Genomic DNA, 27007 nt, shown 5'->3' with positions numbered 1-27007 from the left:
TGACACTTCGCAAGGTTCCCTTGTGAGTTATTCAGCACTGAAGCAAAAATGTTTTTTTTTTCAATGTTAAATAATTCGGTAAATAAAAATTATACAACGCTCAACAAAAATGCAAATTAAAGTAAAAATTCGCGCTTTCGAACACTGTAAACTGTGTGCAGTTTTTAGTTCACGTCGAATAAACTCGCAAAATTTGCAACAAATTTTGCCTCATCTTTATTTTTATCCGTAAAAAATTAGTATGTTTTCAAAGTCGATGTTAAAAGTATGTAGATACATTAAGCTGTAGAATGCGTTTCGAAACATTTGATTTATCTTTTTTGTTGATTTATTATGTTATACTTGAATTTGAAAAGTAACTGTAGGTGATCCTTTAATTTTGCTGTTGAACACTCACTTAATCTTTCCTGAAATCAGTATTTGATCAACGTAAAAAAAAATTGTAAAACAATTTTCTAGACTTCATTTTATAGGGCAAAACCTTTTGATTATTTAAGTTGATTTTTCTCAAAGATTCTTTTACACTGAAGGAGAACAAGAAATGAAGGAAGAAATTCAAGAAAGATTTTTAAAAATCAAAAATTTACAAAATGAAAAATTTTTTCATAATACAATAAAACATCAAAAATATCGTGAATTATTTTTTAATTAATAAATCTTTTTAAAAAGTTTTTTTAATTTTTGACTTCATGTTAATTTAAATGGCAAAAAATTTGCAACTTCCTAAATTTGTTTAAATTAAAAAAATTTTTAATATTTAAAAATCTTTCTTGAATTTCTTACTTTATTTCCTAGTGTAAAAGATTCTTCGAGAAAAATCAAGTTAAATAATCAAAAGGTTTCGCCCTTTAAAACAAACCGTGAAAGATCGTTTTACAATTTATTTTACGAAGTTCAAATATTGACTTCAGCAAAGATTAAGTGAGTGTTCAACAGCAAAATTAAAGGATCACCTACAGTTACTCTTCAAAAGTGAGTGTAACATAATAAAGCAACAAAAAAGATATATCAAATGTGTCAAAACGCATTTTACAGCTTAAGGGAGGAATTCGGTGTTTTTGATCAACAACATAGTAAAATTTGAAAAGAATCTCGTACGATTTATGTAAAAAAAATATTATCAATTAATTAAATTTTCTTCAAAAAATTATAACATATTAAAAGTAAAGAAAATTTACTGAAGTTTTTCTTTATTCAAATCGTATGGAGTCGTTAGTATGGAACAATGAGTAAAAAAACTATTTATTGCGTGATAAAAAAACATTCCATGTACACTTAACAACATGATTCTTTCACTAAATTTTATTACTATTGCGATTTATAATCACATTTGAGTGATTGTGATTGATTATGATTATGAGTGATGATTAATAAAACATCGATCAACACAAAAAATCAACTTTAAACTAATTTAATAAGTAACTATATATTTAACAACATTTTCCAATTGTGTGTACATTATTGCACTTTATTATGATTTTGAAAATTTATTGCTATTTGATTTGCATAGAAATATTCATTCGGAATATTTGTATCCAATCAAGACTCTAATGCGCGATCAGCGTACGATCTATTGAATAGATAATAAGGAACTAAAGTAACGACAAAAGTAACGGCTGAATTCGTTACCGTTACTGTTACAGCCATAAACAAATAACGCTCGTTACTGTAAAAAAGTAACGAAAATGGTAACGGCGTTGCAAGTAACGCGTTACTTCCCAACCGTGTTATTTTATACATTTTATTAGTATCAGCAATTTTCTCCACACTTCCCAGCATTATAAATATTATTTTTCTCTTTCATATAAAAAAAAACTGTGAAATTAATTTTTTGTTAGGTTTTTGCGCGAAAATGATTTTGGCAATTTTCATGTAGCCTCCTTTATAATTATTTCATTTTACTAATATCGACAATCGAATAGTATGTATCAACAATTGATAACGTCCATACTCTGCGTTTATCCTCAAACTCATTCAGCAGTCGGGAAGATTTGCCCAGCATCTGTTATCTTCAAATTCTTCAATGATACTTCGTTGGTAATAAAAACTTTCTAGGGAAGATGACGTTGAAGATCCGGCACGAAGGGATTTTTGAGTCATATCTGATGCGACCCTGCGAGATCGGCGCGTGCGCGCCAAGCGTGAGTACTTCGCGAGATGTTTGGCGACAGATCGCTTTGATGTTTGGAGCACCTGTCAAAAGCGCCATCGACGTGCCGTCGCTGATGCTGCTCGCGAAAACGAGATCCGCCGACGCGAATGAAAAGAGTCTCCCGGTGTTCTGCGGTTAACCGGGTCTCGCATCTCTCTCTTGGCTCGTCGTCGGTAACCGGGTGCGGGCACACCAGTGTCAGTCTTGGAGCATCGACTGGTGGAACGACCACTGTACAACATCGGATTCGCCTGAGTAAGCTAGATTTGATTCATTTTTCCCTTCACTCAGTCGCGACTTCACTCGCCATCGCGATTCCGCGATACCGGAGGATTCGATCGATCTTTTGTCATTCGAGCGAAAAAATCAGGGTCAGCGCGAATAAGGGAGAGGGGACTGCGTTTCTGTTCCGGAAAGATCGAACGCGTAGTGTTTGACTTGCGAATGCGCTCCGGAGGCCGAACATAATAATAGAATTGACAACAGCGCTGGCGGTCGGATAGATTAGCGGTAGATGTGCATGTTATTTTCAATCCTCCGCGGGATTTCGTTCGATTTTTCCTTCGCCAAAAACGCGCTTACCATTTCACGAACTTCGATTACGCGCGATCAGCTGATCGTCGCTTACGCGGCTTACGACATAACCTATCTGTAAGACCTGTAAGATTTTCGCGCATGCGATGCCCTGGTCGATTGCATTGATTTTTAGTTGTCTTCAGTCGAAATTATTAATTTTCTCTGTTGCGATTTTAAAAAGATTTAAAAGGCTAAAATAAATAATTTATTCGTTTATTCTAACAACTACACTATTAATTCACGAATATGCTCTTTATATTAAACTTATTTAAAGAGTAAGTACATTAAATTAATCTGAGAAGGATGTTAATAATATTTATTAAGAATGATTCTTTACATTAACATATGTAATCACATAATAAATCGTAAATTACGTTAATCACGATTTCGATTAAACAATTAATATCTTAATGCTAAACTTATCTGAACAGATATCCAATGATCATTATAAGGCCTTACAACTGCTCGCATGCAAGAAGAATGTATAAACGAAGGGTGATAAGCAAAACAAAGTCAGGACATTTAGATGATTTTATTCATTTCAATTACTATATTCAATTAAAGACTATTGTGCTATTTGTGAATTACTGAATTATTTTGATGACAATAATAAATTATTCAACATTCTCGACGACGAGAAATCGATTGCTGAAAAACATCTCAATCTTCAACGTTAAGTATCTTTGCGATCTCTAAATAATAATTTCTTTTAGAACCTATAAGTAATTTTGCAAAATTTCTACAGAATTGTATAATTTTTAGAAAATTTTTCGGATTTTTATGCGAATTTTATTTTTCAAAAATAATGAGTGTTTTTTATTAGAAAATTATAATCTCTAATAAAAAATTTTAGTATATTTCATAATGTTCCTAAAAATTTTTTAAATTACAACTTTTTAAAATTTCTAAAAGCATATCTTGAACTTCTTTAGATTTTATTACTTTTTTTCAATTACAAGTATTTCCGAATATATAAATATTTCTTTAGAAATTTACATATATACAAATTTTTTTACCATTTCTGACAAGGCATTTGTATTAAAAAATTTGAGAAATGTTCTAAAAAGTTATAAAATTATATAAAAATTGAAATTTTTTTAAATGTATTGTATTTTTGTTTACAATAGATTTGAAGTGGATTAGTGATGTCATATGCTGGAACCATTCAATTAAAATCTAAAATAAAGCTTGACGACATTAATACATATTTAGTTGGGTCCATAGCAGTCAAAAATGTTATTATATATTCATCGTTGCATTTAGATAATTTAAAACTAAATAAAAATAAAATAAATTACAAGTAAATGTATCAGCTAAAACGATGATTTAATTTTAAATTATGTAAGTAAGAGATAAAATTATATATAGTTTGATTTAAATAAATTTTTAGATAATATTGCTATTGAGCAAAAGAAGTTAAGATATAAAAACAATATATTTATACGTTTATTCCTAAATCTTTAAAAACAATGGTTTTTCAATTAATTTAATCTGACAAATATATTCCTTTTTGGAATCAATATGCAAATAAAATTAAAATTAAAAAGGATATGATTCACATTATATAATGACAAAATTTTTTGAAATAGTTTTTGAGGCAATTTTGGCATTAGTAATGACTTGTGCAATTTGAGCTGCGTTCGGATGTACACTACCAATACGAAAAATCTATAGTTTATGTTATATATTAATATTATAGGTTTTCAGTATTGGAAGTGAATTTCAGAACTCAACCCTGTTGCTATCACTTTACAAAATTCTCTTGTTATGGTAAATGATAACTTAGAAGTTGAGACTGTTAGGACAATACTTCATTCTTGGTTATTATTCACATTATCTTAGATAATTTTAAAAAATAACACTTCTTTTATCTAAGATAAAGATGAAGGTAATATACATAATAACAATCTGGATAAATATAAGCTAAATCTGTTTCTTTATCTTGATGAGTATCTATTTTATGTATTGTAGATAACAGTAAATAATGTACATATGACAAATATATTAATTCTATAAAATTCTAAAGTTTTTATCGACTAAAAAAGTTACAAAAAGATATTTTTTTCAATATTCGGAAAAAGTAAAATAGATATTATTTTTTTATAGTTTTGAAGATAAACAATCCGATGGTGCTAGTTAAAATTACGTAACATAACGAAAACACAAAATTTAAGTTTAAATCGAAGAAATGGGTAGCACGCGACATAAGTCACAGTATACATACATATATATTTGATGATTCATAGTGTGATGCATCACGTTTTAACATTAAAGATATAGAACATCTTATAAAAATGCTATATTTATTAGCGAAAATATCACGCAACAATCGTGCACGAACGTGTTCGAGATGGATTCTCCCACCCAGTAGACCGCCGCAGGCGCACGAAAACTTTCTGTTACATCTGATATTTTCACTATTAAATTTAGCATTTTTATAAGATATCTATACTTTTAATATCAAAATATAAGTATCACACTGTGTACATTAAAATACATGTATCATAGTAGTAACTCGTCTCACGAATAACTACGACGCTATGCGTTTCCTCCATTTAAACTCAATTTTTATGTATTTCCGTCAGATGACGTAATTTTAACCACCGCATCGAATTGCTTATTTTAAAAAAACATTTTATTTTATCCGACTTCAGTAAAGACAAGCCTTTCCGTAACATCCTTCTTTACAAAACCTTGGTGAAAATATTCCTTATAATAAAATTTCATAGAGTATAAAAGTTATAAAAAATTTTTAATTTTTATGTAATTTTATAATTTTTTAGAAAATTTTTCAGATTTTTATACAAATTTCCCTTTTTAAAAATATTAAAAAAAGTTCTTTTAGTATTCCATAATTTCAAAAGAAAACTTATAAAATTTACAGGAATTTAAGATATTTTTTTAAAAATCTTAATAAATTTATAATTTAAAAAATTCTTAAGAACATTATAAAGTATTGTGAAAATTTTCTTTACTAAGGACTGTAATTTTTTAGTAAAAAAGATTCATCATTTTTGAAAAGTAAAATTCACACAAAAAAATCTGAAAAATTTTTAAAAGATTATAAAATTTATAAAAAATATGAATTTATGAGTAAGTCTTTAGAAAAATATCTCAAGTCTCTTCAAATTTTAAAAGAAACGATATCTATTTTACTCTTTCCGAGCACAGAAAAACAGGCCTTTTCGTAATACATTACATTACACAACATGCACATTCACTATATATAGGGTGTCCTATTTTAAATAACAGAAACAAAAAAAAAATGGAAAAGTTATGATTTTGTTAGCGACGTCTGCAGTCAACGCGTTTACTGCACAACTTTTACTGCACATAAAAGTTTTAGACTTTGTACTTTTAAAATAAACATGCTTTTTATCAAAGTTACATAAAAGAACAATACTATACCTTTAGAAATGAGAAGTTTTAATATAAGAAAGAACTTTGTCTGAAAAAGATTTGTGCACTTATATGTATGCGTTAACAATGCATATTTGTTGAAATATGTAATGTTATTATTACATATCGTACGCAAAGATTCGGTCGGTAAATCGTCGTTATTCCTTTAAGGAACTTTTCCCCTGTTTGCATATAGAATCTATTTTTATAAATTTTTTGTTAAAAATTATAGATCTTTTATTATAAGAATTTTATTAAATTTTATTTGTAGTACAATAAAACTTATTAGAAACGTGCATTAACATACAATAATGTATATTCAATTATGCTGACCCATTATTTGGACGTATATAAACATTTTTTAAATATTTTTTCAAAATTCACAAATTAGTTTATTAAATATATTGTATGCTTATATGTTTAAAAATTTTTTTATTGTTTATATTGATATTAATGACATTTTAAAAATATTTGATCGTTAAATTTACACGAATTAATGAAAATGATATTAACCTTAAATAAACCATAATTGGAACTGTCATCTTACTTAAAATTTTGTGGAAAATGATAAAAATCTTATCTATCCAAATCCACAAAGATTTACTCATAAACATTTGGAAACTGTCCTTTTAAAGATTATCTGCTTCACAAGCTATAAAAAAAACAAATAATTAAAATAACAGGATATACTTACTCTATGTTTTAACAATGAAAATCTGATTCTCTCCGAATTCGTTAGTTTACAAATATAACTCGATACAATATTTCATACTTCCAGCATAAGAAGTAAAAATCAATTCAAAATTAATTAAACGATGCTATCGACGCGACATTTATTTCTGACCATTAGTTATTTGTACACGACTTTGTTGCAGATTAATCTTTCATTTTATGCGATATCAGTTTTAGTAAGTAAATGCATATTATTTATTATATTAAATTATAATATTCAATTATAATTATTACAATCATTATTAGTTAAAGTGAAGAGCTTATTGAAAAAAAAAACACAAAAAATAAACTCTGAAGTTAAAATGATTAATTTTACAGTTAATTTTCTTTGTTTTTGCAAGATCTGAATTAGCCTAGTGTTGTAGTAATACCTAATTTAATTACATAATTATATAAATATTAATTATATAATTGCAATTATATACAATTAGCCATTTTTATTATTGTAAAAAAGAATATAATATAATTGATAATATAATATAATTAATAATATAGATTACCCCACATAAACGCCTCCCAACTTATTTTTAAGTTTTAATGACGCATGTGTGTCGATTTTATCTTTAAAATTACTTCGTGACGATTATCACTCTCTTTATATGTTCCCAGTCATCGTCCAATGAATTAAATTGATAATTACTCAAGAATTTCCGATACTATTATCTATATATATTGCAACAAGCTACTACAGAAAAAGATAAGATAATATAGTAATAATAATAATAATAATCTTCATAACTTCCAATATCCTCTTGCTTTTTAGCATTCTGTGAAAATATAGAGATTAAAAATTTTAAATCTTAGTAGATAAAATCACACAAAAACAGAAAATTTCCTCTTATATAAAACGACACAATGTATACAGAAGTAAAATAAAAAGTATTTTATCCACGCTTGCTCAAATGCAAGAATTGGCTCTGATATTCATTGCACTGAAAAAAAAATTTTTTTTTAATAAAAAAAATACATTTCTTTTAAACCATAAATTTTGATGCATTTCTTTGTTTTGTTTAACTAAAAATATAAATTATATATTTAAGGTAATATATGTATTTACTAAAAATATTACTCTTTAGTAAATATACATAATATTTTAAATATATAATTTTATATGTTTACACTTTTTACATTTAAATAATAATTTGACAAATAAACTAATAATATTGTTAAGCTTAATTAAATTGTTTTCTGAGATTAAAAAATCTGATTATCTCGTATATAATAAAATAATCTAACAGTAAATATTTTGTAGAACAAAAAGGAAAAAAATGCTTGATTAAGAATCATTTCTTTATTTATTTACGCAAATATTTCAATTAAGAAATTTTTTAACTTGATTGTATGTAAATAAACTAGGTAATTGTGCACTTTAGGAGACCCAACTCCAATTATGTTGACCTTGACATGTGTTATAGAGGCAAGATACCAAACAACTTTTTCTTATAAATTAATTGGCACTTTCGTCTAGTTTTCGAGATATATTTAGAAAAAGGAGAAATAGTTTTTCTTAATTATTTCAGAAAATATTCATTTTATAAAAGAATGTATCAAACAAAAAATGAAGCTCGTGATAAGCTCTATAAAAAAGGTTATATACATATTTTACCTAACTGCAATACTGTAGTTGTTATAGTAGAAAGACTGTTTTAAAATAATTTTTTTTTTTACTTTGAGTAGTTTTGCGTGAAATGTAGATGCTTGGGCGGGGAAGGAGCTCCACCCCTCCCCTGCACCTTTTCCCCGTACGTTTTCTAACCTAACCTAATCCTATTTTAATTGTAATTTAGATAAGGATATCCAATTGAGCACGTTGCAATATTAGATTTGAAATTATGGCCCACCCTCTCCTGCACTCACCGGTCATTAATGGACCGATTGAGACGGGGTGGGTTAGATTAGAAAAAATACGGGGCGGGGTGCAGGGGAAGCCCCTCCACCGCTTACGCGTTCTCTGCACATGTGAAAATTTAAATTTGTCAGAGTTTTTTTAAATTGGTTTTTTGATTATAACTCCTAAAGTATTGGAGTTAGATAAAATATATATAAAACTTTATTTGTAGTGCTTATCACAAGCTTCATTTTTTGTTTGACACATTTTTTTGTAAAATGAATATTTTCTGAAATAATTAAGAAAAACTGTTTTTTTCTTTCTCTAAGTATACCTCGAAATCTGTAAGAGAGCGCCAATTAATTTATAAGAAAAAGTTATTCAGTATTTTTGCCTCTATAACATATGTCAAGGTCAATATGATTGGAGCTGAGTCCCCTATAGTGCACAATTACCGTAAACTATTAGCATCCACCAAGTAAATTGTTTTGCGTCAAATAAAATTTTGTCACAATTTTTTTTCTCAATGTGCCAATGCCGACAATATGTGTGTATAATAGTAACGTATTCTGTAAATCTTCAGTATTGACAGTGAAATCAGTGAATGCTGGAAAGTAATGTTAAACGACGCACGTTACACAAAATTGGTACAGCAATAATGATCTTTGCGCTTAATTTTCCGCGAAGTGCTTCGGTTCTCTATCTCAGGCCTTCTTTCTCATAGAAACCCGCACTTTAGCACGAAAGACATGTAAACAGAAATTGCCTGCAAGTTAAATTCCCTTTCTTCGTTCGATGGAACTCGGACGCTCTGAATGAATTATAACTCTCGCTCGGGTGATATCGACTCGGCCTACAACTGAACAGCGTTATGTAAGAGATCGAGAGTGGCAGATAGAGAAGCGCGGAGAAAAGTCAATTTGCGCGGCTCACAATCGGCAGATTGACGAATTGTCGCCGTCCGCGTATGCGCGCGTTGTACGTCTTCGATGAATCGATAGCAATTTCTGACGTCGAACATTGATTACGCTATTGTAGAATGTCAATGCCCGTCCGGCGCAACGAAACGTGAAACATGAACTCGTGGTCCCGCGCGCGTTCTAATCAATTGACATTGTGTCCTTCCGAGAGAATAGATTTCCAAGGTGATACGGCAACGTATCAAAATACATAATTAAATAAGGGAAACGAGTTTTGAAAAAGGCATGAGTCACTGTCAGGCGGCAGCAGCCAGAACTCTGCTCGTTTTCCTCACGGGAATGTCGACGACGATTATCGTTCGCGAGACTCTTCCAATATCGAAAATAAACAAGAAATGAAAATAGAAGTCACGCAGGGAAATGTAAACGCGAATATACGCAGATCGACCACCTGATTCTCACCAGGTGCCAAGAGAAAAGAATATTCAGTTTTCATTCTCGCGAGGTTAAGATAATACGGGAAGAAGTAAGTTTCGGTTTTGCTCTATTTCATCAGTGGAAAATAAATCCAATTGCATAATGAAATTCCGATAGATTCAAACAGTAATGTTAATTACAAAACTGGCGCATCAAGGTTCTTTGATAAATTACCTGCAGATAAATCTAATTAATTTTTTCCGGTTAAATATATAAGAATTCTTAATAAAGTAATTTATTTATATTGTGATATGATAGCAGTGTTTACTAATCGGTGCTTATTATCAGGAAAAACCGGGAAAACCTAGAATTTTCCAAGAATTAATTTTGTTTGTTATGTTTAAAAATCATAGATTTCCATGGGATTTTATTGGTACTTACTTAAGAAAATTTTGGGGAAACTTTATTTTTTAATTCAAATTCTATCTCTCTTTTTTCTATCAAAATTATTTCTTTGATCATTTTTTGCTTCTAAGGCGATTAGTAATAAATATTGCATACATTCTCTCGTGACTCGCCAGTTTTCATAAAACAGTTAGGGATAATTGGAGACACTCGTTCTAAATTGGACTTGTATGTTTATTAAACGACTTAAAGGACTTCCCCTTTAATGAGAATTTTTACTATATTTTATATTTTTTACGAACTTTTTATATTTTAAATTTGTGAAAATTTTTGAAAAGTTAGCTTAAATTTCTTCAAATTGATAAATTTTCTTTGAAGAGAGAGAGAGAGAGAGAGAGAGAGAGAGAGAGAGAGAGAGAGAGTATAAAAAATCTTAGAAATTTTAAAATATTTCATAATTTAAATACATATTGTATACAATAAAGAATTTTAGAAAAGATGTAAATTTTTTCAGCACTTTTGAAAAGTATTCTAATTCCTATAATAAATCTGAGAATTTTCTAAAAAGTTATAAAATTATACAGAAATTCTAATAAATTCTAAAATTTGTATAGACAATTCTGAAAAATTATATGACGAATTTTAAGAAACATTTTCACCAGGGATATAAATGTTTGCCTGGAAAATGTAATTTATCAGTCAGGCATATTGCAAATGTGCTTTATGTCATGAAGTAACCTTCGAGTTTTGGCACAATATTTTGATTACTCTTTAGCGCAACCTCGTAGTATCACAGTTAACGCTCGCATCTTAACTGACACTGCACTGGCAACGTCACCATCAATTTTGTAGACAAATATATCTTTTTAACACTTCAAGGTTGTTCCACAACAAGTTCGAAGAGTTTTACATATTTATATTTATGTTTGTAAAATAATTACTAAAACAATTATTATTACCCGACAGAAAAAATTCCATCTTATTGACAATTTCAATTTGTTATTATAATTAATATTGTAAAACTGATACCATTAATTCCATTTCTTCGACAGGATCTTAGTTTTCATTAACCATGGCACAGGACAGTCCAGCTCCAAAACCCGCGGAGCAATTTAAGTATGTATTTTCTTCTATTAAAATTTTTTCTATATAATTTTATTTGCAAATTAGTCAGATCTTGTAAAACAATGAATCTAGTTGCTTCGATCGACAATAAGAATGAAATATGCTGATTTAAGAGTTTCAGTTTTAATTTAAATAAGGTAACTGTGTACTCTATATGGCCTACTTAAGCTTTACGATTTTTTCTAATTTTTTGCTGAGTACAAAAATAAAAATTGAATCCGAGTCAAAGTACAAAATATTTCTAAATGTTAATTTAAAATATGGAACAATTTCAAATATTTACATGGGCGCAGTAAAGATTTTTAGAAAAAGCGCCATCTCTAGGACGTATTGGGTGCATATGTAGAGGAGAAGAGGGTACTATGGCACCTATTTTCATTTTATTGAATAACTTTGTTTATAATTAATACTTTCTATTGAAACTTGAACGATTACATTCGTCAAAGTGTTGTTTGACAAATTCTAGGCACAAAGTAAACCATAGCTTATGAATTGGAGTTTAGAATCTCATATAGGATTTTACTATTGGCTTAATACTGGCTCAGAATTAGTTGCCAGGTTACCGATATTGGCGCAATGACGACAACTATGACTAACCCACTAATAGAAATATTATGGAATGATAACTTCGGCCTAGTGATGGATAATTGTATACGGCCGAACGTGATGAAAAATATCGGGCCATTAATGTTTAATTTATCATTAGAACAAACATAAAAGTTATTATAATTATCTTTCAAATTAACCTTTTGTTTTTTTTTGTGATTTAGTAGCATAACTTTATTTACATTCGTATTAGTAATACCAATATTATTCATTTTAGTTTTATTTTTTATTCTATTTTTTCGACATTATTACAGTTACTTTTATCTTTTTTATTTTCCGGTATTTTTTTATATGTTATAATTTTGTAACATATTTGACAAAACTGTAATCACGACAATCAAAAATTAACGATGAGGTTAACGTATGTCAAGTTATATAAATTAATGATACCCACTTACATGCCAGGTATGGCCTAGTATAGAATGCTTAGTGCCTAATCAATGATTACCAAATATCGGACCAAGCATTAGCACTATTGCAAAAATTGGCATTCCTGTATGGGAACGCCAGTCTTTGCAATAGTGCCAATTAATGATTAAAATTAAGATCTGAAGCAATACAAATTCCAAAAGAAAACATTACAATCGATATGTATGTACTCATTATTGATTTAGGCCATTGCAATGGTTCTACCTTACAAAGAGTTCTTTCTTTGGTTATAAGTCTGACGTTATAACGAAAATATGAATTAAATACTGCGTTGTAAAGTATAAACATAGAGCTACAATAATATGAGCTGCAGATATTACCATCAGGTAATAGTTACAGAAAACTGTAACTTTCCCACGAAATATTAGGTCATGAGAAACCTAATCAAAAAAATTCTACTTTTTATCTTATTATTAAGAACAAAATACACAAACTGAATAGTTAATTGTTACAAATAAGTCACATTGACAAGCTATACAATATATTAGCGTTATTTGTTCGATTCATCATGTAACTATTATACTTACAATTAGAAACAACAAGTAGGTCATTTTGAGTACTAGGCGCCATATAGAGTACACTTACTTTATTTTAAAATTTTTAAATGATCATGTGAGATAATAATTAATAAATATATTTCTCTTTATAGGAATACGCTAGTTTAATATAGAAAAAACTCATATGTTTACGTAATATACTACTGCATCCATCTTTTTCAGACTTATACCAAAAATAATAAATGGTGGCATTGCTGGAATTATTGGAGTATCTGTGGTATTCCCTCTCGATTTGGTTAAAACAAGATTACAAAATCAAGTTATCGGCCCGAGTGGCGAACGCATGTATAAGTCAATGTAAGTATTAATTTAAAAAAATTAGTAGTTATTACATAACTTATAATAAATAATTTGGTTATTATGCATCGCGAGTTAAAAATTGTAGTTATTTAAAAAATCGGTTTCAAAATATTAATTTGTATTTATATTTTTTTTAGTCCATTGATAATATAATTAAGTTATATGCAAAGGAATTGTTAAGCATATTATTGCATTAATAAACAATCTTTATTTAATTTTTTGCATTTTCTTTACTTCCCAGTAAACACTGCTTAGTCAAAGTAATATGATGTCAAAATCTTTGTTTGTTGTAATAATTGGGATTTTAATTATGGCCACCTTAACAAGGACATTCCACATCCATATTCATACTACACACTCATATTTAAGAGCGTAGTATGAACATAGACGAAGAATATCCTTATTGAGGCGGCCATAGTTAAAATCCCAATAAATATCCTAAAAATAGTTGTATGTTGAAAAATTAACATCATGTAAATTGACGATGAAACTTTATAGAAAAAAGTAGAAGTAAACGTTTAGATGATAATTTTAATGTTCTGTTGAAAAATTCAATCAATGTCACATTGATATTAAAATGATTTCGACGAGACAATTTTGCCTACTCGGTTATTTCTTCGAAAAATCGCGGCATTGTTTTGTAGTGTGTTGCAATTTCTAAATATTTTAAACATTTAGGGCTGGTTGTTTTCCATCTTTATTATATAGTGTGTTCCATTTTTATTTATTTTTAAAATAACTTTTTATTTTATTTTTAAACAATAATAAGTCTGGACAAAATATCTAACATAAAGTTAGTAGTCCTATGTCAGTCACAGCAGTTCTTAGTGCTCTGAATAATAATTTTTACTATTTACAATCTCCGACTTAAAAAAAAAACTCGCAAAGTGAAAAATTCTGATTTTAATAAAACTTGGCATAAATGTAAAGGGTAAATACATGAATTTAAAAATTTTTAGTTGCTGCTAATAAACGGTTTGAAGGGATGAAACCTCTTTAAAAAATTTTTTTCAGAACATGAATAGCGTAGTTAAATAGAGATATTTTTTCTGTAAAACTTTGGTATATAAAACATTTTTTGATATTTCGTGTAGTTTGTGAGATGTATTGAAAAAAGGATAAAGTCTTTACACCTTTGAAGGGGTGGTTTTACCCATTCAAACAGTTTTTTAACAGCAACTAAAAATTTTTAAATTTATGTATTTACCTTCTCTACATTAATGCCAAGTTTCATTAAAATCTAAATTTCTCGCTTCGCGAGGTTTCCTTGTTAATCGAACTACGTGTCGCATGTTCATTGAACTTGAAGAATAGTGATGAAGCCAGAATACGTACACAGAAATAATTATTATTAAATCAACAATTCATTGTTTCATATATGAGCAAAAATATAAAATCTTCTTGAAAGAATTTATAATCTTAAACAGACATAATTTTGCTTACATAAAGAAAATTCTTTTCTTCGTGTAAGCAAATTATGTTTGTTTAAAATTATAAATTCTACCAAGAAAATTTTATATTCTTGCTCATATATGAAACAATGAATTGTTAATTTAATACTATTTTTTTTCTGTGTAATATTAATGCTTCAGAAGCATTTATAAAATTATCTCTTCCCCAGAAAAACTGTAAATAATTTTATTGCAAAAAAATAATATCTTAATCAAGATTCGAATCTGGATTTTTCGATATTCCGTGAGGACGTTTTTTATTTTTGATTGTAGAAAAAATGCTTTAAACAAAAGTTTGATTTGAAGAGGAACGTATTTTAATTATTTTGTTTTTTGTGTAGATAAAGGCGCCAAAAAGATATGAAGGTTACCTCCATTTTTATAAATAGAATTATATGACTTTCTTTACATAACGTGATTCCTCTAGCTATTCTGCACATAAAAGTATTAAAATAGAAATATCGAAAAATCAATAGTTTACTAGACACTTTCTATTTTTTAATTTTTTAAAAATATTTTACATTATACTGTATATATGTTATACTATATTTATATATTTATATACTTATTATTTTTATATACATATATTTATTTATTTAGTACATGAATAACAAATCATATAATGTATTTTCGTCTTTATTTTATTTGTATTCGTTTTCAATGTGTAATATATGTCCATTTACTTTTATGTCTAAAAAGTAAATTTATCTTGTAGAAAAATAAATTCAAAATTAATGTTTACTTTTATCAATGTAGATTAATTTTAATATCGGTTAACTTATTTTTAATCTTTCCCTAGTTCTAAGAATTAGAAAAGGGTAAAATGTATTTGAATCTAAATCTATGTTGATCTACGTTAGTAAAAATAGACTTTAATTTTGCATTTATTTCTATATAGGATAATTATTTATTTAATAACATTAAACGTCAAAATAACGTTAAGATGATAATCAAGATCGTCGTCATGTTATGGTACGCTTTGCAGTCATGGTATGATGGTATATTAACATTACTTTATTAGGCAGTTTTTACTGGATTAACTGAAATTAATGTAGTATCACATTTCTTTTTAAGCGATAAAAGTGCAAAAAACGATAAAATGTAAAAAGCACAAGAAAAGAGATTTATTGTAATTAAAATATAATTTTTTTCAGGTTTGACTGCTTTAAAAAGACATACAAAGCAGAGGGTTATTTTGGAATGTATAAAGGATCCGCTGTGAATATATTGCTGATCACACCCGAGAAAGCAATCAAACTTACTGCCAATGATACATTTAGACATTATCTTTCCCTCGGGCCCGGGTATGTTGCAAACAATATATCATATTATGTATTTTTTAATATTATCAAAGGTATAAGCTTGTGTACTTCTCTCTGTGTGTAACATTGCCAGAACGAAAGCTAATCCCCGAAAGGTGGCATGGGAATTGTTTAGTTACATTATGTACAACATTAAAATATTAGAAAGACCATTATTATGTATCCATAATAATCTAGTATTCGTTGATAGTTTGTTCATTTTTTTCAAACTTTATGGATTTAATTTCAAATAGATTTAAATCTCTCTTTTGTATCCTGTGTAATACTTAACAATGGTAGTGGAGAGAACGGGATGGTGGAATACCATTTTATTTTCTTAAAATAAATCAGTATTAACGCGATATAATTCTTATAAATAATGGTTTGTGAGCCATAGATTTCTACCAATCACTCTATAAATAGAAGTTCATCGGGTATGTAGAACGAACGTAATTTAAAATTTACTTAGAAGAAGGAAAAAAAAATACCTTTGTGAGATAGGAGGGAGATTATGACATACCACTGATTGTGAGTCGTTACATAAGTTCATTTGGTTTATTTACTTCTTTTTCAATGAAACAGTACTCGTCGAACCGAACTTATGTAATAACCCATTAATAACTAATACTGTCAATTATACAAAATTACTTAATGATTCTTTGTAGATCTTACACACTGATGAGTGGTACAAAACAAGATTTTATTAACATTTTATAAAATATGTTTTATTGGAAAAAAAATATTTTTCTCGAGAATTTTTTGTCTTAAAAAGTAATTTCTTCAAATAATTTCTTTGCTAGTATTATTTAACGTCCAATGTATTTGTTTATATTATAGGAAGTATAAGCTTGTGTACTCACTATGAAGTTGTAAAGTTGCAAAAGCGTCATAACATTAATAATGTAAATGACTCGCAAACCTTTTCCATGAATAATATATTGTATAAGTTTATATGTTAAATTCCTACACACATTACGTCCAGCATTAAATTCAATTACATTTGAAATTGTGTTAAATATTAACTTTAGTCTAACATAAAAACCTTACATTTCAGTCTTTTATGTTAGACTAAAGTTAATATTTAATACAATTCTCAAAATTACGTAAGATGTATGGTCTTTTACACCTGTAAAAGATCTTGCTATTTACAAATCTAACTGCAAAATTCTTTTATAAAAATGTAGTACAATGTCCAATAACCATCCTACAATGTTTAGACTGTAACAAAGTAATTTTCATGATTGTCCGTAAAAATCAATGCAAATATATTAAACAAGATATCATGGTATCTCACCACTACCTGTCTCAAGAACCCTTTCTCTCCTCTATTCTTTTACTTTTTAGACAGTTTACAATTTCTTCTCTTTTCTTCATATGTACTATTTCTTTCATTTCCATGTAAAGCTTTAATTTTCCGTAGAAATTATTTTCTTTTATTGTATTTAATGTTCGTGTATTTTAAAGAGTTTATTCAAAGTTTATGGCAAGTGGACCAGCATGAAATATACTTCGAGTGATAAAACTTCCATTGAACTAATAACGTAAAATTTGTAGAACGGGCTTTTCAATTAGTTTTGTATCTATAAAACTGATAATTAATTTATTGTTAATTTTATATAATGAAGAGAAGTGTTTATTAAATCATCATGTTAAATTGTTGTAACGCAAAAATTTGCAAACTGTCACAAACATTATAATTAATATTGCGTTAATTTATTTAATTAAATATTTCAAACTTATGTTTTTAATTAAGAAAAGATACGAGCGAGTGTATTTACGAAGCCATAGCAAGTTTAAATTACGTTAATAGCAAAGTGAGAAGCCAAAGAGTAGATTACTAGACCAAGTTTCACGCAATAGATAACATACAAAAAGTATTGGAATAAATGTTTAAAAATGTTATATCTTTTTAATTTCTTTGTTAATAAAATTTTATATGTACATTCTTTAACTATCATACATTATCGTTCCTCTTTAACATATTAAATTTATAATTATTCTGTCAATTTCTGTTTCATTATTTCAATAGATTTTAAATATTATCTAATAACAACAAATATTGCTATCACTAAAAGTATTAGTTATTATAAAATTTAATTGTATAGCTCAATTCGAAAAACGTAACAATTTATATAATTTTTCTAGAAAAACATAATTGGAAAGCCCCAAAAATTAGTAATGTAGTGCTGTATCGTTTGATCAGCAGAGCATCATAGCATTTTGTTTAGAGTACCTTAGAGTATATATCTATCCCTGTTGCTCTAATCACTGTTATTGATTTGTTTCGATAACTGCTTGCACTTAACACCGACACTGTCTCTTTCAAATAAATTACACGTTTAATATACCAAAACTAGTAACTATAAAAGAATAGTTTTATTATGAATCCAGCGAGATTTGAAACAGTTGGCCAATATTCAATATGAAATAAGCTTTGTTTGTTATGCAAGAATAAGCAAATGGCATTACATCTTACTTATATTTTTTTTGTTTGAATTTTGAATTTATAAAGTACTTAGTTTTTGCTGATTAAATTTGCAGAATTATTGCGTGCATATGTTTCTTAGTAAATTAATTTTTTTAGTAAAAATATTATACATTATTTTTATTACCAAGGAAAAGATTTTTCATATATATTATCATATATAACTATAAATAATTATATATATAATATAAAATTATATATATTTATATGTAGATATATGTCATATATGTATAGTTATATATAAAAAGTTTTTTCCTCAGGTAATATTGTAATTCTTTAGTTGTAATTCGAAGTATTATTAAATTTTAAGAATGAACACGGCTCGTTCTGTGTATCTTAAGAATTAAAGAAGAAGAAATAAAGTTGGGCTCGTGCTATTATGTCAGAATCTCGTATTGTCATAAACATATTGAAATATGTTATTCTGTAATTTTAGACAACTGACGCTACCTGTTTGAATGTAATTTCCGAGTTAAATGACCTGGCAAACAATGCGAGCAACCGTAACTAACTTATCAACTTGCAAGCAACCGACAAGAGCAGGGTAATTTTTGCTTTCCCCTTTTCTTCCTTACTTAAATATATTCTCTTTGAAACAATTCAATAGTGATGACACATCAAAAATTGCACACTTTGAAATAATAAAGTTATGCTAGAGAATCTGTTAAGTGTCAGCTAGTTAAGTGTCACTATAATCATCCAAATGTTTTTATTTTAGCTTACAATTATAAATCGTAGCTCATCTCGTTTGTTTCATTTGTTTAAGGCTGCTTTCTGATATACCGAATAATTTCAACTATTCATGAAGGGCTCTCATTAGTACGTATCACACGCTGTTTGAATTACAAATGAATTGCGGATCATAAAGTTAAGAGTTTGCTTTGTTTACGTTCTTTGTCAATATTTTGATGCTCTGCGGTCCGTTAAGGTGTTTGACGTATATTGCTTATCATGCCACTAGCGATGAATGATCTCTTTTGTACCAAGACTGGCACTCTCTGACAATCATTTTAGAAAAATGAAAATCAATTAAAATTTCAATCATTTTGTCCTCAAATACTTTAATAAAATCAAGAAACTGAATTTTTTGTTATCAATCCTGGTTCATGGATAGTTAGAAGTACACGATTGAAAGGTAAACAACCAGAATGAGAACCAAAAATCGGTTTTAAGATAATGGATTGTGATAATAAATTCAATGCTTTTAATTGGAAAATTTAGTCTCAATAAAGCTTATCTGCTTGCTAAACTTACTAATCGATTGTGAAAAACGATTTTTGGAAACAAAACTATTTTCTCCCTTAGTTTTTCAAAGGCCAGTAAATTGTGTGCCAATCTTGTCTTATATATTGAGATTTTCTGCAATACGCCGTGATCCCAAGACTCTTAATCTCTGTTGTCCAGACAACAATTGCCAATAGAACGTGAAATGCTCGCCGGCGGCTTGGCGGGAGCATGCCAAATAATCGTTACCACTCCGATGGAACTGCTTAAAATACAAATGCAAGATGCTGGCAGAGTCGCCATGGCAGCTAAGGAAGGTGACGAAAAAAAAAATAAGAAAAAGAAACAGTCAATATCTTCTCGTGATGATCCTTCGCGACTGATCGAACGCAGCAAAATTATTCGCAGCTATCTAAATTTTTTTTATTATTATTACATTAATAATAACTTTGCAGCTTCGAACAATAGTCGCGCATTTCTTGTATATTGCATCTTTTTATTATACTAATTGCCATGGCCGACTACATGTTTTTACATATTATGTGCGTACAATATCAGAATAGAAATGTAATATACAGGGTGTTTATTAATGGTTGTCCCTACGTTTTATCATAAGAGCACGCATTTGTTATTTCTAATATAATAATATATTAGAAATGCATATCCGTCGGTAAATCATGCTCCTACGGTAAAAAGTGGATACAACCATTAATGAACACCCTGTAAGGGAAAGTAGGATTGTTGTACGCATTGAGTAACTGTACGCTTCGTGGTTTGGCATCTTCCCGATGAATAGAGATTATATCACGATATTTGTAAGCTGAAGGTATTTTTTAAATATATAACCATACGTTATATTACTTATAAACGTAGTTAATTGAAAAAATAAGAAAAAGTAAAATTATGATTTTTGTTGTGATTTCGGCGTTCAGAAAATAAGGCAATAAGTCCGTATTTTTAATTTATTCATTTAATCTTGTTATACCTAACAAAAATACGTTTTTTCGTGCGTTTTTTGAGCTATTGTTTATTAAATTTAATTAAATAGTCATTGAATAATTGTTTTTATATCAAATCAAGTCCGCAGTGGACAATTTTACGCATCCATCTTGAAAGGTGTAAAACCACGTGAAACCAACTATAGTGCCACTAGTACAGTGTAGCGCAACTAAAAGAATGGACTATAACCTCATTTTTCCTCCGCCTACATTTATCCAACCGCGCGTATAATTACCCAAGGCGCGAGAAATTTTTTTGTTGATCCATTTGCCTCTTTTTGCTGAATATAGCATTACTAAATGAAAAATTGTTCAATATGACAATACATAATAATAAAAAAAATGTTTAAAGTTTCTATTTTTGTACTCGTATCGATTTCAACTTCAAAAATCACTTCACTACGATAAATTTCCCCTAAGTGCGTACAATTTACCTACTTTCCACTATATTATTATAGTACAGTTATAAGATTAAATTAAATAATTGCCAATTAAAATATTTTATTTATAATAATTATTATTTGGATTAAATAACAGTTTAATTTTCCAATATTCAAATAACGATAATAACAAATGAAAAGGAGTAATTGATCATTACGATCCGCTCGGGCCTCACAAAGCTACTAAAATGCGGAATCTGCAACTGTTTTAAAATTATTATGTTTGTTCGTGTTCTTAGCAATAAATTGCATAACGCATTACTGTTGCAGCGGGTAAAACAGTGCCAAAGATATCCGCTTGGACGTTAACAGTAGATCTGCTTAGGAAGCGAGGTATACTGGGCCTGTACCAAGGAACCGGCGCCACAGCACTCAGAGATGTCACGTTTTCCGTTATTTACTTCCCGCTGTTCGCTAGACTGAATGATCTCGGACCAAAGCGAGAAGATGGTTCATGTGAGTACCAGTATTACACTGTACCGACCCTAAACGAAGATATATCAAGCGATCGAAAACAAAAATAATTAGGCCTTTAACGAGCGATATTTATTTCAAATATACTTAGAAATATGACATATACAATATAATAAATAAACTTCTACAATATATATCATAAATTGTATAAAGCTAAAAAAATTTTTCAAATTTACGAGTACATTAAACAATCGATCGCGTTTCTTGCTGCACAGAGTCTTTATCAGTGAAATTTTAAAACAAGTACATTGTAATAAATTAATAGATATATCACAGAAATTCTATATGGGCCTTCAATCCGAACTTTTGAGATAAACACGTAATTAGAATAAATAGTTAAATAAATAAATAAATACTAAATAAATAAATAAATAAGTAATAAATAAATAAATAGTAATAAATAAATAATAAATATAATAAAAATAAATTATGTTAAAGAATGTTGTAGTAGCTGTAGTCTTATAATTTTGCCCAATGAAAATTTTACTGATGAAAGCTCTGTGCAGCAAGAAACGCGTTTGATTGATTAATGTACTCGTAACTTAAAAAACATTTTTTTTAGCTTTATATAATTTATGATATTGTAGAAGTTTATTTATTACATTGTAGATATCATATTTCTAAATATATTTGGAATAAATTTCGTTTGTCAAAGGCCTAATTGTTTTGGTTTTCTCTTATCCACTCACACGAGCTTGACTTTATCCATATTATTCGATAACGATATGTTTGTTGATTAGCTGTATTCTGGTGTTCATTCCTTGCCGGATGCGCCGCTGGCTCGACGGCTGCATTAATGGTAAATCCGTTCGACGTAATCAAAACTAGACTGCAAGTAATCAAAAAAGCACCTGGAGATCCAACGTACAACGGAGTATTAGACTGTATACTGTGAGTTCTTTGGAATTAAATATCCGAGTATTTAGCTACAAATTTTAATTTTAATTTCAACTTTTTTAACTTTTAAAGAGATTTTTTCATTTTTTCACGTACATAATATAAGAAATTGGACAAATGTGAATAAGTTTGCTTAATATACAGGGTGAGTCATTTTTAATCAACGCACGCAAATAACTTTTTTAGAATACATTGTACATAAAAATGTTTCCTACAAAAGTTGTAGGATTTCAAAAAATGTATTTACTGATCTTATTAGTTGGACCTTGGATGGCGTCGCCAAGGTCACATCAAAATCACATTAACTTTTTTAAATAAAATACCTATTTTTGATTCCAGAATCTAATAGCTGGCGTCAAGAACTTTCCAAAACACTATAAAAAAGTTACTTTTTGTTACGTACTTTCCGAGTTATAAGGCTTGAAAACTACAGTGTACTTCCAAGCCTCATAACTCGAAAAATACTTAAGGAAAATAAACTTATTTATAGTGTTTTGGAAAGCATTTAATACTAGTTATTAGATTCTGGAATCAAAAATAGGGTGTTCCATTTAAAAAATTTAATATGATTTTAATCTAACCTTGACGACACTATTTAAGATTAAACTGATAAAATCAGTTCTTTTGAAATCCTATAACTTTTGTAAGAAATATTGTTATGTACAATGCATTCTAAAAAAGTTATTTGCGTGCGCTAATTAAAATAACTCATCCTGTATAGGCATTGTATTCCTGAATTTTTTTTTATGTTTTACAGTAATATTTTTTAAAATAACTTTCTAAAATAAGATTGAATTTTATGAGAAAAAAAGTTTTAAGTAATTTAATCGTAAATAAAATATAAGAATTTTGAAAAAATACATTTATAAGAAGGAATAGCATTTAAAGGACAATTTGGAATTTTAAAAAATGAAGTTTTATCATATTATTTTTGTGACATATTCGTAAATTATACAATTTTCTTTAAATATGATGTTACACTAATAAAAATGTGACGACATAACTTGTTACTACGTTTAACTTCATTATTATAAACAATTTTTTTCAATTTTTTACATCAACATTTCTCAAAATTATAAAGGAAGAATTTTAACAAATAATCAATTATCCTTTTCATTATTTATATTCTGTATTATTTAATGTTTTGAAAATGGCAATTCCGAAAATTTCTATATTAAAAAATAATTGTTTGCTTATATAGAATAATGATTGTTAAATAAAACATATTAATTTTACTTATTACTAATGTTGTTTCTGTATATGAATTTATTTAGCGCGTTTAGATCTCGAGTTACAGAAAAAACAATGCAATACTTTACATTAATTATTTTCGATTTATAGGAAGACATTTAAAAATGAGGGACCGAGGGCGTTCTTCAAAGGTGGCGCTTGTCGAATGATAGTCATAGCGCCGTTGTTTGGAATTGCGCAAACCGTTTATTATCTCGGCGTGGCTGAGTGGCTGCTGGGACTGAAGTGAAATCACCATATCGCCAATTACGTGCCGTTCAAATGCTCTGGGAAACTGACAATAATCGTTGTAGATTGTAGTTGTATAATATATTTGCTTGAAATTTTTGCTCTCCAGTATCGCAATAAGGATGTTGCTGTTGAATGAATAGGATCTCGTGATTACTTATATCTGTACCTTGGTGCTAAAAGGACCAATATCCAAAATTGCCAAATTCAAGTTATATACATTAATGAACTCTAAATGAAAGCCACTATTATTGTAAAAAGAACCAATGTCCTTCTATGAATACATTTTGAAAATTAATAATTGTATAGAGGCTAATCTCATTTTAATTTTTGTGTAAAAAAAAAAAACTTGAAACGGAACCTAACATTGTTAAAACATCAGTAAACAACATTACATTAATAACTAAAATATAAAGAACACAAATTACGTATAAATTTACTTGCTGCTTTAGAAAAATAAAAAATAAATTTAAAATTTCAGATAATTTGAAAATTCGGACATTGGCCCTTGTAGCACCAAGGTATAGGTATATAAAAGAAAAATAAATAAGAGATTTGAAATTGAAATTACCGTAATTCTCGCAGGTCGCGAATTATAACGGATTCGATACATAATTGAATCGAATTATATCTTTATCTTTTATGTCCATATCCGCAAAGTGCATTAAAACTATTAATCAAAAACAACGGAATCAATGTATGTTTGTCTCTAACACATTGTGTGTTCTTGCAACGTAGAATTATATCACTGCGTTGATGGATGTGTTGAAAAAACATCGAATCGTTAGAAAAAACTTCACAAATGAAATCACAGATATTTCGCAGCTGTACCAATTACGTGTATTCTTCAATATTTTAAGTCATACATTTTTCCATATAATAATAACGCTTCTCTTCATCTCTTCCATGTATTTCATAGATTCTATCAATTATATGCGAGATCTTGTCCACGAAGTAAAAGACGTAATATATATGCGTGTGTCATTGAAAGACCTACATATACATATGCCGGGCCCTTCATTGTTACATCTGCCAGACTAGCCAATTATAGTCAATTATACATGTACATTAAAGACATTTAAAAAGATTTAACGTGATATTTTTTTAAACAGTTTTGTTATAATAGAATATGCATAATAGAATATTTTGGCATAATAGAATATTTTGTTAAAGCTCCACATTCGTTATCTAGTTTTCTTAATTTTTATCTTGCATCAAGAATAAGCAATCTTTACGGCCATGTAATATATAATAAATGGAGATATTACAGACATCTTTAAAGCAAATGCAGCTGTATGTGTTTCCTTACTTCTATCCCTGTTATCTCTTTGCTTTCTCAATTTTTGATATTATTCTTTAATTTCAGACCGCAGCAATTTTTTCGAAACCAATTAAAAAAATAGCGATTTTTAATATAAATAAAGATACATTAAAATGAATTAATATGAAATATATATTTTTGATATTACATTTAATAAAAAACAATTCTTTCTTTTTATTTTACATATTTAGAAAAAGAAGGATTTAAAAAGTAATGACGTAAAATGTGTGTGTTCGAAATTGAGGAAAATATGAGGAGTGTGAAATAAAAGGTATAAATCAAGATAAATTATTAAGCTTCAAACATTCATTAATCATGTAGGAATTATCATACATGTCTTATCGCATTCATCTCGTTCATTCGTTTATAAAAAAAAAGCTTTGTGTTCACGCGTTCAAATATTTATTTTTGTTCGAATTTCGCTTTGTTTCTCGCAAGCTGTCTTACAGATCATCACATTGGTCATCATACAATAAATCCTACAGCTTCGCGCGCTACGGTAACGCGAGAGAGACTACATACTCGTTTATTAAATTTAATAAATGATAAATCGCATCAATAGTGATCAAATTATACTTACTTATAGTTACTTGTCCTATTCTCTTTCGTTTAAGTGTGTATGTGTGTGTAACGTTACTCTCTGCCGTACTTCATTAACAACAATATAATTTGTTTACACCTTAATTTATGATATAAGATAAGAGTATGTTGGTATACGATGACACAGATTATTTTTTGTGACCTAACAATGCTAATTAACATAAGCTCTTTACCTCACCCTAGTTCTAAAAAGACCATTTGGTTTACTACTAATGACGTATAATAATACGATTTATAATCACATGGGCATGCCTGGCCGAAAAAGAAGAGTAGAGGAGAAGAGAGTATTATGGCTATTGTCAACAATATTGTTAAGTCGTATGGCTACAACTATTATCTGCGTTATTAGGTAAAGTATTCTAACAATTGCTTATGGAGTTACTCGTTTAGTAGCCTGCCATTTTTTAGTGATGCTAATACATAATAACTGACAATTATTATAAGGCATTTTTGCTTTTGAGCACTTCTAAACGTTTTTAAGGTATATTTTTAACCTTTAATTACACATATATATTTCCTCATTATTCTTAAACTTGAGTGTATTTTCACATGAATTTACATACACTCAGTGTTTTTTTCTTGTTATTTAATTTTTTATTCGACTATACACGTTTCGTGTGTTGTTTGACATATTTTAGATTCAAAGTAATGATATTTATTATTTAGAACGTGATTTATAAAAATCTAATGCATTGTATAGTCGGTGGAAAAAAAAATGGTTGTAATATGGCTATTCATAAAATTAAAATAATAATATGGAATTTTGTTAAAATGGTTTTTCAAGCAAAATTTTTATATCAAAATATATCTTCGATAAATCGATTCTAGAGAATGGTATTTAGAAACATTAGACACACCATTTTATACTTGTTGTTTAATGTTAAACAGGGA

At 28.3% G+C, this 27007-nt stretch overlaps 1 protein-coding gene across 1 annotated transcript; it reads left to right on the top strand.

Annotated features, from left to right (window-relative positions):
- Window positions 1-2126: 2126 nt before the first annotated feature.
- On the top strand, window positions 2127-25485 carry LOC105202901 (mitochondrial glutamate carrier 1). Its single transcript, XM_011171590.3, has 8 exons — window positions 2127-2407; window positions 11482-11545; window positions 13309-13443; window positions 16052-16201; window positions 20088-20224; window positions 21616-21801; window positions 22560-22710; window positions 24058-25485. The coding sequence occupies exons 2-8, from the start codon at window positions 11502-11504 to the stop codon at window positions 24194-24196; spliced, it is 942 nt and encodes a 313-aa protein (XP_011169892.1). The 5' UTR covers window positions 2127-2407; window positions 11482-11501; the 3' UTR covers window positions 24197-25485.
- Window positions 25486-27007: the final 1522 nt, after the last annotated feature.

This window comes from Solenopsis invicta, chromosome 3 (assembly GCF_016802725.1).
Source record: "Solenopsis invicta isolate M01_SB chromosome 3, UNIL_Sinv_3.0, whole genome shotgun sequence".
Classification (NCBI taxonomy): domain Eukaryota; kingdom Metazoa; phylum Arthropoda; class Insecta; order Hymenoptera; family Formicidae; genus Solenopsis; species Solenopsis invicta.
Note: the sequence above shows the minus strand (reverse complement) of the source record. Positions and strands in the feature narration are given on the sequence as shown.

Excerpts from the sequence above, each read along its gene's own strand:
- LOC105202901 (XM_011171590.3), top strand. The coding sequence starts at position 11,502 with ATGGCACAGGACAGTCCAGCTCCAAAACCCGCGGAGCAATTTAA. Across the intron at positions 11,546-13,308 it reads AAACCCGCGGAGCAATTTAA|ACTTATACCAAAAATAATAA; the intron begins GTATGTATTTTC and ends CATCTTTTTCAG. Across the intron at positions 13,444-16,051 it reads GAACGCATGTATAAGTCAAT|GTTTGACTGCTTTAAAAAGA; the intron begins GTAAGTATTAAT and ends AATTTTTTTCAG.